The 13,327-nt window shown below is 39.7% G+C and overlaps 1 protein-coding gene across 1 annotated transcript in view; it reads right to left on the bottom strand.

The window, feature by feature from the left end:
• Positions 1-1,369: 1,369 nt before the first annotated feature.
• Positions 1,370-13,327, bottom strand: part of LOC126282046 (uncharacterized) — a 92,441-nt gene continuing 80,483 nt past the window's right edge. The window contains exons 6-7 of the mRNA XM_049981465.1: positions 5,768-5,893; positions 1,370-1,905 (exon numbers count right to left, since the gene is read on the bottom strand). Of these exons, the coding sequence (XP_049837422.1) occupies positions 1,718-1,905; positions 5,768-5,893 (314 nt within the window). The 3' untranslated portion in view covers positions 1,370-1,717. The remainder of the gene's footprint in view (positions 1,906-5,767; positions 5,894-13,327) is intronic.

Below are 13,327 nucleotides of genomic sequence, written 5' to 3' on the forward strand. Positions count from 1 at the left end.
TTTTCCCCATGTGAGTTTTCCTTGTGATATAACTAACTAACTTTACACAGTAAATAAAATAGAAAGAAACTTCCACATGGGAAAAATATATTAAAAACAAAGATTCCAAGACTTACCAAGTGGGAAAGCGCCGGCAGACAGGCACATGAACATCCGTGTATGTGCGGATGGATATGTGTGTGTGTGTGTGTGTGTGTGTGTGTGTGTGTGTGTGTGTGTGTGTGTGTGCGCGCGCGAGTGTACACTTGTCCTTTTTTTCCCCTAAGGGAAGTCTTTCCGCTCCCGGGATTGGAATGACTCCTTACCCTCTCCCTTAAAACCCACATCCTTTCGTCTTTCCCTCTCCTTCCTGAAGAAGCAACCATCGGTTGCGAAAGCTAGTAATTCTGTGTGTGTGTTTTGTTCATGTGCCTGTCTGCCGGCACTTTCCCGCTTGGTAAGTCTTGGAATCTTTGTTTTTAATATAGCTTTACACAGTCATTTTTCTGCTTTTTGTTTATTGATGTCTGGAAACTATAAACATGTTGAAAATTTCCATATCAATCATTTCAGACAATTCTTTCATTGGCCTATTAATAATATTGCCTGGCAAGTAATTTATGAATGGATGATAGCAGACACCACTAGGCTTTATAAAATTGAATGAAGCAATTTCTGTTGCTGTGAGAAAAAGGAGATACATTACTGCTGGATAAGCCACATACAGCATTTAACTTCATTTCAAGTAATTTGGAGTACTAACATGCTTTTTAATTTATTAGTTCAGTGTTTCCATATCGTTTTCTCTCCAACTTCCTTGCTTATGTTAATAACCTGCATACTACTAATTGTCTTTCAATACAGTTTCCAATTGCTTTTTCCTTTTCTTGATTGTAGTCTACAGATATTCTATACTGCCTCAGTATGACAGTAGTCATTCCACTTGACCACCTTTTTTTGAAATTTCGTTCCCCTTTAGAAAACTTCTGCAATGTGTGTGATTTCCATAGAGTTTTCTGTGAGCTGAAATTGCCATATTTAATTCAAATGCATAATAAATCACTGAAATTTGAACTACTTGTTTATGTGTGCATCAATGAAGATGGTTATGAAAATATAGTGACAGAATTAAAGATGTCAGTGTTTGTCTTAGATACAAAGCCATCATAAATCAGTTACATACACATTCTTTAAAAATAAAAATAAAGCAATTTTCAAAAGCAGTAGCTATTTAGTATAAAGTTCCTAGATATCTCACATGCATCATTAACAAAAAAAAACTTTGGTGAGATGCTACAAAGAAAATATTGAGCATGGTACTCTACCTCCCATGCAAAGATACAGATTTATTAGAGAGGATAGACTCAGGGAGAAAGGAGCAAACAGACAATATTACTTTACTTTTATTGTGCTGTTAGGCTGGTCTCTGTATTTACATATTTTCTTAGCACCATATTATAAAAAAATAAAAAACAAAACAAAACAGGACAACTTTTCTTTAAAACACACACAAATTCTCTCTCTCTCTCTCTCTCTCTCTCTCTAACACACACACACACACACACACACACACACACACAAATTCAGTAAAAAAACATTATGAACAAAAACATTCTTCTGGAATAAATAATCTTGACTAATAAATTTAAGGGATCACTGAATCTTCTCACAGACAGAGAAAATAATTACAGAAAATCTTAACTGATAGTCCCATTGAGCTTACAGGTACTGCGCATACTTAATACACAAGATTAACACAATAAACATTTTTCAAAGTTCCTACTACTATTGCAGTGCAGGTGTCGTACTCAACAATGTCAAGAGCTGAAACAGGACTATGTTGGAATGAAAAGCGTCTGTGGTGGTTTTTTAAATCCAAATTCAAGAGGTCTTCTCGATCCTTAAAGAAATAAAGAATTACATCCCCTGAAAAACAGAAATAAAGAAATGATACAATATCTTCCAAGGTGACATAAATATTAAGCACATTTCTGTGTTAAGAACACACACACCACAACAGAACATGGAACTACCGAAAGAAAACAACTATGAAAAGGAAATGAAATAAAAAAATCCAAACATAAGTGTGTGTATATATCATATTTAAAGGTATAAGATAGGTCTGAGAATGCTACTCCACAAGGAGATATGGAAATGTCTGTAATAGCATGACCGGAAAAACTGCCCAGAGGTGGCGGTAAAAGTTGTGACAAAGAAAATCAAAACGTGCCATAAATATGGCTGACTATGCATGAGAGCATAATAACATGCAACGTGAAATTGATGTAAGTGTAACTCTGTCACAGTTTACATCTGCTAACATATCCACAAAAATCTTCCAACCATGACAGGTTAACCATGGGTAGGGTTACTGAAAGTTCTGCAGTCACTTACAAATTCTTGAAGTGTCAGTTTTCCTGCCAAGCTGAAAGAATAATGAACTGATGGAATGTAGACAATTGCTTCAGGCCATGTGAAACACCCAACTAAGCATTTGTCTACACCGTGCAACATGAGATTTGACTAAATAAACACTAATAAGAACCCTAATGCCCAAAATGCATCTACTAATCTTTGTTTAGGACCAATACTTTGCAGAACCATAGAAATGAAGATAGGTTAGTGTACTTGGAAGAGAAATCAAAGTAGACCAAATGGTATATAGAAGGATTATCAAAAGTACGGCAAAAAATGAAGACCAAACAAAATTAAAATGAGGACAATTGCTTTACTATAGAAGAACAGAATAATAAGGAAAGTCAGGTTTAGGCTTTGATGTAAACAAGCAAATTTAAGGTCTGTGCACCAATATGCTCACCTTTTGATGAGGATATAGAAGATTTCTACAAAAAGTTATAATAATTGATAAATGGATCTATCATACTACAGGATGCTAATGGGAGGTTTTAATGTGAAAGCAAGAGCAAAACAGAAGGAAAATTTGTCCACTGCAAGCTTTATACCAAGAATCACAGAGATCGTACATTAGTAAAATTTGCCATGAACATTTTTGCTCTAAAACAGTGTTCCAGACAGGGGAAAAAGTACTTGGCAAATATTAAACAGAATTAAGAGTGAAACTGATTATATTTCATTAACCAATAAAGAAACTGTAGAAGATATATCAGTCTTACACCACTTTTGAACTGCAAGTTGTCATAGACCCTGTAATGTATCTGAATAATGGCAGCCAAAGACAAGGAAAGGATTTATCTTGCAGATCAATGACATCGCAACGTGTGTTGCAAGTGCCACTGTAGTTCATTTGTACTTTAATGAAAAGCCAAAGGTCTGTCTAACAACCATAAATATTATTATCCTGTGGGACACAGTTTCGCAAAATCTGGGAGAGTGTTAGTTGTTAGATGTGTGGTCCAGTCCAGCCCAGTTGTGTCATATTAGCTCAAAGTATGGAACCTATGTAATGACTGATGCCACCAACAATGATTGCTGTACTGATACCCCTATAAACGTTCACCTGTAAATATTTTTCTTGCCTTCAAGTCAATAACAAAGTAGCATCCCATAACCCCCCCTCCCACCCCACATTATCATCGACAGAATGAGTGTATTATTGTTTTTATACAATAGTTTATGATGGAAAGATATTAGCTATTTTGATGTAAGCAATTCATAGCTACTCTTTGCAAAACTACTTAAAACTTTCCAGAATGAGATTTTCACTCTGCAGCACAGTGTGCACTGATATGAAACTTCCTGCCACATTAAAACTGTGTGCCAGACTGAGGCTCGAACTCGCGACCTTTGCCTTTTGCGGGCAAGTGCTCTACCAACTGAGCTACCCAAGCACTACTCACGCCCTGTCCTCACAGCTTTAGTTCTTCTGCCAGTACCTTGCATCCTACCTTCCAAACTTTACAAAAGCTCTCCTGTGAACCCTGCAGAACTAGCACTCCTGAAAGAAAGGATATTGCGGAGACATGGCTTAGCCACAGCCTGGGGATGTTTCCAGAATGAGATTTTCACTCTGCAGCAGAGTGTGCGCTAATATGAAACTTCCTGGAAGATTATAACTGTATGCCAGACCGAGACTCGAACTCGGGACCTTTATCTTTTGTGGGCAAGTGCTCTACCGACTGAGATACCCAAGCACAACCTTCCAAACTTAGAAGTTTGGAAGGTAGGAGACGAGGTACTGGCAGAAGTAAAGCTGTGAGGACGGGGTGTGAGTCGTGCTTGGGTAGCTCAGTTGGTAGAGCACTTGCCTGTGAGAGGCAAAGGACCTGAGTTCGAGTCTCGGTCCGGCACACAGTTTTAATCTGCCAGGAAGTTTTGTTACTTACAGCTTTACTATAACGATTTACATATATTCCAAAATGGATCGGTCATGTCAAATTAACAGCACTTATGGGATATACTAGTTATATTCCTGTCACTTGTTCCAATACAATAATATATGCAATAGTGTTGGATTTTTTTTTCTCTCAGATGCAGAAGTTTGTGTTAACAACTCTCTCTCACTACATCCTTACTAATTTCCTGGCACAGCATTGGTGCACCCTGATCGGAGCAGTCATTGACCTCCACCAGATTATTACATGGGGGGTGACCACAAACATTATTTGACTTGTTGTGTCCAGCATTGCAAGCCTAGGTTCACCTAACATGTCTTTATTACTGCTGAGACAATCTAGTTTGGGCTTGAATGTCCAGCTGAAGCTAGGGTGGACAAAGGACATGGTTATGGCCACAGAGGGCATCAAATGTCTGATGTTGTGGCAGGACCAAATCAGATCTATCACCATAGAAATCAACTCTGGCCATGTACCAAAAGAATACCACATACCCAGTTACAATGACTGTGATAACTGGCTCCAGAACTGAGCTCACACCTGACACAACAATGAGACATCTAGAGATTTGAAACACTGATAGCTATTAATGAAGCTAATGATACTCTGAAAGTAACACCAGTCATTCAAGTAAGAAGTAAAGCTAGTGCCTCAAGAGAAATGGTTGAAGTTGGAAGAAAAATAATACAAAAGGATCCTTCAAAATTATTTACAGAATGTCAGCAGCAGAAGGCAATTCTCCAAAACTGGAACAATGTTGCAATTATTCTGTTTCACATTAAATGAGAAAGAGAAGAAATAAAACATTACAGACTTAAGTCTCCTCCCAGTATTGCATAATATATTCACTAAAATGACCACTAACAGCATAGGGAAAGCATCAGATGGCAGTCATGCAAAGGAACAAACTTGTTTTTGAAGTTATGCAGCACAATGGACTGTTTTCAAGTTGTGAATGGAATTATGGAACAGAACAATGAATATGAATTCAAGATTTTAAGACAGTTTTTGACTCAATTATAACAAAATCTGCTGTAGCAGCCCTTGAGAAACAAGGCACTTTTTAACTTGTGTCAGTACACTGAAGAATATATACAATAATGTTAAAGTTCAATCAGTCTTCATCATGATAGCAGATAAGTCAAAACTGAAAGAGGAAACTTTGAATGAAGATTCCATGCCACAAAAACTACTATCCAGAGCAATAGTGGAAAATTTCAGACTCTAAAACCAGAGGAAAGAAGATGGACTACTTGTTAATGGAATATATCTGAACTACCTTTCTTTTGATGAAGGTACTGTACTGCTTGCCTTTAATGCACATAAACTTCAACATCTAACTGAAGAAATTAACAAGCTGGCTTCCAATACAACATATTCTGGTACCAAATCTGCCATGACTAGCTTTCCAAGCATTATAACAAATAAAAAGTACTGAAGCAATGATTACATAAAGTGTGTGTTGTTTGTGGTACCTGATTCCATTCCAAGGAAAAGTATGTTTCCATACAGTAATATTGTTACAGGATAAGAACGCAGATCTTGCATTGTATTATACTGGACAGCCTTGTTGTCTACAGCAACATATATTGTGTGTCCACCTGAAAGACAGAACAAGCAAATGTGAATATTCAAAGGATACTTGTGACATTTTTGTTTAGAATAACATGACAGAAAGTAGTACTAAAATGATGTACTGCTAACATTCTGACAAACAACTACGAGTGTTTAAATATTAGTATCTGTGATTAGCATGCGTAAAATATTGTAAATAAATTAGATTTTGTAGTTTTTGATCTATGCTGTTCTTGCAAATTAGTAAATTGCTTGGAAAATTGACCCTTACAGAAGAAAGTGACTTTTGACAATCTCATATTTTGAATTTTTTTTCAAATTATGAGGCTATATGTTGTTGGTGTTATTCATCATTGAGCCGTGCTGAGGCTCGTGTTGGTGCCGTATGTAGGTTTCTGCCAGACCGTATTGATAAGTTGACATTGTTGCGTTGTTTGTCTTCTTCTCATGTTCACCAGTGCCACTCGATTTTGTAAGCACTGCTTGTCTGCTAGTGGCAGCAGCGGCAATTATCGATATGTAGTTCTGCTGCTCTATCTTTGGGATAACCTCATCCTTCTTCCGTGTGGTGTGAGTGTGGAGTTTGGTTGGGGACGCAGGAGCAGTGAGGTCCATGCAGAGCGACAACACATCAGGCCCACTGGCGGCGTGTATGGACAGCCGGATCGAAGGGCAGTGGTCACGAGGGTGCACAACCTCATTGAAACTGGATCCTGCATGTTTAAGTTAAGTCCACTGCAATTTGCATAGAGAAACCTCCACCACTGTGAAATCTCGCGATTCTCCAGTGACATGGGTTCGCACTGCTGCTCGTAGTGTCACCGAGGCGACGAGCAGTGAGCGGAATAACTGAGGAAGGCGGAACTGATTAGCCTTTCAGAACTTCTAATTACTATTAACGATTTTCAGCTTCTTACATTGTTAAGATCAAACAACGATATTTTTCTATATTATGGCCACTAACGCCCCCGTTACCTGCCCTGGGGGTTAGTGTATGTAACGGCAGTGTACATTTCCTCACCTTGCCACCACTGTCCGGTGAGGCATTGAAATTTGACAGCTTCTTGATTGTAGTTTGGATGGCGTTCTTCTACCTCAGAGGTAGTCATTCCTTCTTGTTCCGGGTGCTCTAAGAACAGTATTCTGCGGTCAGAGACCAGAGTGCCGGTTCCGGCTTTGGCATAATTTTACACCTTGCATTTGTTTTGTTGGATGTCAGGTAGCCTTACCAAGATTATCATTAGTCACTCGTTAGACTGCCACTAGTCAGAGTTACCATCTTGTGATCTGAATGCAACTCTTGGCTGCCTTTCTTTTCACTCGTGAAAGTGTTTTTGGTGTGACCTACTCAGAGGTCATTTCCTGGAGCACCGTCTGTCACTGGCCCTTGTGTTTTATTTTACTATTGTATCATTAAGTTACCATCATTTGTCTCACCTGTTGTTTGTTTTTTTAAATTAACTTTAGCTATGCCATTCACCGTTTGGCAGGATATTTGTTAAATTTTTATAACTGCCATTATTGAGTTAGAGGCCTTCAGCCATGATTGTAGTTACTGCTTTAAATTTCTGTTTGTTACTGCTTTAAATTTCTGTTTGCGACCACATTGGCTTGTTTTCAAATATTATTTGCTGTCGGTATTTTATGTATGTTTGTTAAATTTTTTAATAATTACCATTTTGGGCATTAAAGGTCTTCAGCCGTGATAGTGGTTATTTGCCTTAAAATTCTGATTGGGACTGCATTGTCCTGCCTTCAAAATTATTGACTGTCAGTATTTCATGTATTTGTTAAATTTTAAATAATTGCCATTTTTCGCATTAAAGGCCTTATGCCGTGATTGTGGTTACTTGCCTTAAAATTCTGACTGCGACCACATTGGCTTGTCTTCAAAATTATTGGCTCTCGGGGGGGGGTGGGGTGGGGGGGTGGGGGGGTGGGGGACTACTTAGGAGGACGTCGTTATCAAGAGAAAGAAAACTGGCTTTCTACGGATCGGAGCATGGAATGTCAGATCCCTTAATCAGGCAGGTAGGTTATAAAATTTAAAAAGGGAAATGGGTAGGTTAAAGTTGGATGTAGTGGAATAGTGAAGTTAGGTGGCAGAAGGAACAAGACTTTTGGTCAGGTGAATGCAGGGTTATAAATACAAAATCAAATAGGGGTAATGCAGGAGTAGGTTTAATAATGAATAAAACAATAGGAATGCGGGTAAGTTACTACAAACAGCACAGCGAACGCATTGTTGTGGCCTAGATAGACACGAAGCCCACGCCTATGACAGTAGTACAAGTCTATATGCCAACTAGCTCTGCAGATGACAAAGAAATTGAAGAAATGTATGATGAAATAAAAGAAATTATTCAGATAGTGAAGGGAGACGAAAATTTAATAGTCATGGGTGACTGGAATTCGGTAGTAGGAATAGGGAGAGAAGGAAACGTAGTAGGTGAATATGGATTGGGGGTAAGAAATGAAAGAGGTAGCCGCCTGGTGGAATTTTGCACAGAGCACAACTTAATCATAGCTAACACTTGTTTCAAGAACCATAAAAGAAGGTTGCATACATGGAAGAATCCTGGAGATACTAAAAGGTTTCAGGTAGATTATATAATGGTAAGACAGAGATTTAGGAACCAGGTTTTAAAATGTAAGACATTCCCAGGGGCAGATGTGGACTCTGACCACAATCTATTGGTTACGAACTGTAGATTAAAACTGAAGAAACTGCTGAAAGGTGGGAATTTAAGGAGATAGGACCTGGATAAACTGACTAAACCAGAGGTTGTACAGAGTTTCAGGGAGAGCATAAAGGAACAATTGACAAGAATGGGGGAAAGAAATACAGTAGAAGAAGAATGGGTAGCTTTGAGGGATGAAGTAGTGAAGGCAGCAGAGCATCAAGTAGGTAAAAAGACGAGGGCTAGTAGAAATCCTTGGGTGACAGAAGAAATATTGAATTTAATTGATGAAAGGAGAAAATATAAAAATGCAGTAAATGAAGCAGGCAAAAAGGAAAACAAATGTCTAAAAAATGAGATCGACAGGAAGTGCAAAATGGCTAAGAGGGCATGGCCAGGGGACAAATGTAAGGATGTAGAGTCTTATCTTACTAGGGGTAAGATAGATACTCCCTACATGAAAATTAAAGAGACCTTTGGAGAAAAGAGAAACACCTGTATGAATATCAAGAGCTTTGATGGAAACCCAGTTCTAAGCAAAGAAGGGAAAGCAGAAAGGTGGAAGGAGTATGTAGAGGGTCTATACAAGGGCGATGTACTTGAGGGCAATGTTATAGAAATGGAAGAGGACATAGATGAAAATGAAATGGGAGATATGATACTGCGTGAAGAGTTTGATAGAGCACTGAAAGACCTAAGTTGAAACAAGGCCCTGGGAGTAGACAACATTCCATCAGAACTACTGACAGCCTCGGGAGAGCCAGTCCTGACAAAACTCTACCATCTGGTGTGCAAAATGTATGAGACAGGTGAAATATCCTCAGACTTCCAGAAGAATATAATAATTCCAATCCCAAAGAAAGCAGGAGTTAACAGTTGTGAAAATTACCGAACTATCAGTTTAATAAGTCACGGCTGCAAAATACTAACGCGAATTCTTTATAGACGAATGGAAAAACTGGTAGAAGCTGACCTTGGGGAAGATCAGTTTGGATTCTGTAGAAATATGGGAACACGTGAGGCAATACTGACCCTACGACTTATTTTAGAAGCTAGATTAAGAAAAGGCAAACCTAGCATTTGTAGACTTAGAGAAAGCTTTTGACAATGTTGACTGGAATACTCTCTTTCAAATTCTGAAGGTGGCAGGGTTAAAATACAGGGAGCGAAAGGCTATTTACAATTTGTACAGAAACCAGATGGCAGTTATAAGAGTCGAGGGGCATGAAAGGGAAGCAGTGGTTGGGAAGGGAGTGAGACAGGGCTGTAGCCTCTCCCCAATGTTGTTCAATCTGTATATTGAGCAAGCAGTAAAGGAAACAAAAGAAAAATTCGGAGTAGGTATTAAAATCCATGGAGGAGAAATAAATTCTGATTGCATCCTCATTGGCTTGTTTTCAAATTTTTTTTATTAAAATAAATGAATGAAATTGTATAGCAAGCCAACAGTAATTGATTTGGGTCCTGTCCACAATCTTAGCTCAATCCTGTCTTTCTTAATTACCAGGTTTCAATCATTAACAAATAAAAATAAAAGTATGAGGATATACATCACTCGCTCCTTCACTTTTGCGGAGACATCTTGAATAAGGCATGTTTATCACTGTCATCTCCACTTTTCCATCAGAATACTACACGACATACTGTGATAAAAGTCACAGGATGGGTATCTGTTATCACACAGCATTTGTTGTGATACATAATTTGGCACAGCAAAACTTCAAAAGTGAAAAATCATTTCTTAAGGAAGACTGAGTCGCACAGGTTAATTTACTAATTCAATATTTGTAATCAGAAGATTGCTGAGCAAGCAGATCTCTCCACACTGCCCTAGCAAAAGGATATAATGAAATCACTATCTGAAATACTTCTGCAATATAATGAAACTATTAGAAACATTCTTTGTTCTGTGAGCTGCAAAATTATCCATCTGAATCTCTGATTATTCTGGTAAAACATGACATGCATTAAGTAGACAAATAGTCCACAAACAGCCTACATTAAGTGTCATTTATAGGAGGGTCAATAATTCAATTCAACACACGTCGCAACTAAAGAATATGGAAAAACCGAACAGAGGAAAATTCGGACTGGAGAACAACAATATGAATTAGGCCAAATTGCTGCTCACCACCTAGAGGAGGCATTGAGAGGCAACAGGCACATTTAAAAGTACGTTGAAAAGAAGACTAAGCTTTCAGACTAAGAATTTCATCAGATTTAGAAAAAACACACTTACACACATTCATGGCACCATCCTATGCCAACCCATTCATGTTGCAGTGGTACGCGAAAAAGCTGGGACCCAATGCTGAACACTACACGCTTGCCGACACCTGCAAGCTCAGCTCTTACGCCATGCCAGCAGTTCCACAACCATAACCCTGATGCTGGGGCAATAACCAACATTTTGACGGTGCTTGGCGGACCACATATGATGTCTCAACTGCAAGACGACCTACCTTGTTTTGTATAAAAGCCGCGATGTTGACATAACTGGGCTTCAAATTGGTGGCTGCTGTGTATTGGATACCGCTGTAAAGCCATCAACGTTCTTCCTGTATAAGGCCAGTGCAGGATGGGATGATTGTGGAACCATTGCTCTTCTAACCGCTAAGCTGCCTGCCACTCACTACAGCTGGGCAGGACGTAACTGCTCTGTCAGCAGCATAACAAAGGTGTAAAGCTGCCCCATGTGTGACGCAGCACTACCGAGGTATTCCAGTTCATGCAAGATGTTGGCACTACTAGGGCAGCAGTTACTGCCATCCTTGTGACACCGCTTCTTGCCACTGTGGACAGTAAGGATCATTCAGATGAAACATGGAAGGTGTGGGTCAACACTGGGCAGTGTCACTGGACAGAGGCGCACACCTCTACCTTCTGTAGCTTTCTGGAGCCATCTGCCTTCTTGCTGGAGACACCTTCTCCTTGTATTGTCCTCCCACAAGCCTTGCCAGTACACTGAACCGATAATACCCCCCAGTGGTAGAGCCATTACCATCCTCACCACTAGAAAAACAGCTTTTTCACCCCTCTATTCTAGTCATTCTACCCCGACCTGCCTCAGTGTGCTGTCTGAAGGTATCCTCACTAACTACCCAGGATTGTCGGTATGCTTCTGTGTGGGCTCTAATCTCTCTGATATTATCCTCATGGTCTCTTATACGTAGGACTATACTGCTTGACTCTTCGGTGAAGGTATGTTCTCGGAACTTTAACAAAAGCCCATACCGAGCTACTGAGCATCTCTCCTGCCGAGTCTTCCACTGGAGTTTATCTATCATCTCCGTAACACTTTCGCGATTACTAAATGATCCTGTAACGAAGCGCGCTGCTCTCCATTGGATCTTCTCTATCTCTTCTATCAACCCTATCTGGTGCGGATCCCACACTGCTGAGCAGTATTCAAGCAGTGGGCGAACAAGCGTACTGTAACCTACTTCCTTTGTTGTCGGATTGCATTTCCTTAGGATTCTTCCAATGAATCTCAGTCTGGCATCTGCTTTACCGACGATCAACTTTATATGATCATTCCATTTTAAATCACTCCCAATGTGTACTCCCAGATAATTTATGGAATTAACTGCTTCGAGTTGCTGACCTGCTATTTTGTAGCTAAATGATAAGGGACCTATCTTTCTATGTATTCGCATCACATTACACTTGTCTACATTGAGATTCAATTGCCATTCCGTGCACCATGCGTCCATTCGCTGCAGATCCTCCTGCATTTCAGTACAATTTTCCATTGTTGCAACCTCTCGATACACCACAGCATCATCTGCAAAAAGACTCAGTGAACTTCCGATGTCATCCACCAGGTCATTTATGTATATTGTGAATAGCAACGGTCCTATGACACTCCCCTGCGGCACACCTGAAGTCACTCTTACTTCGGAAGACTTCTCTCCATTGAGAATGACATGCTGCGTTCTGTTATCTAGGAACTCCTCAATCCAATCACACAATTGGTCTGATAGTCCGTATGCTCTTACTTTGTTCATTAAACGACTGTGGGGAACTGTGTCAAACGCCTTGCAGAAGTCAAGAAACACGGCATCTACCTGTGAACCCGTGTCAAAGGCTCTCTGAGTCTCGTGGACGAATAGCGCGAGCTGGGTTTCACACGACCTTCTTTTTCGAAACCCATGCTGATTCCTACAGAGTAGATTTCTAGTCTCCAGAAAAGACATTATACTCGAACATAATACGTGTTCCAAAATTCTACAACTGATCGACGTCAGAGATATAAGTCTATAGTTCTGCACATCTGTTCGATGTCCCTTCTTGAAAACGGGGATGACCTGTGCCCTTTTCTAATCCTTTGGAACGCTTCGCTCTTCTAGAGACCTACGGTACACCGCTGCAAGAAGGGGGGCAAGTTCCTTCGCGTACTCTGTGTAAAATCGAACTGGAATCCCATCAGGACCAGAGGCCTTTCCTCTTTTGAGCGATTTTAATTGTTTCTCTATCCCTCTGTCATCTATTTCGATATCTACCATTTTGTCAACTGTGCGACAATCTAGAGAAGGAAGCACAGTGCAGTCCTCCTCTGTGAAACAGGTTTGGAAGAAGACATTTAGTATTTCGGCCTTTAGTCTGTCATCCTCTGTTTCAGTATCATTTTGGTCACAGAGTGTCTGGACATTTTGTTTTGATCCACCTACCACTTTGACATAGGACCAAAATTTCTTAGGACTTTCTGCCAAGTCAGTACATAGAACTTTACTTTCGAATTCATTGAAAGCCTCTTGCATAGCCCTCCTAACACTACAT

This window comes from Schistocerca gregaria, chromosome 7 (genome assembly GCF_023897955.1).
Source record: "Schistocerca gregaria isolate iqSchGreg1 chromosome 7, iqSchGreg1.2, whole genome shotgun sequence".
NCBI lineage: Eukaryota > Metazoa > Arthropoda > Insecta > Orthoptera > Acrididae > Schistocerca > Schistocerca gregaria.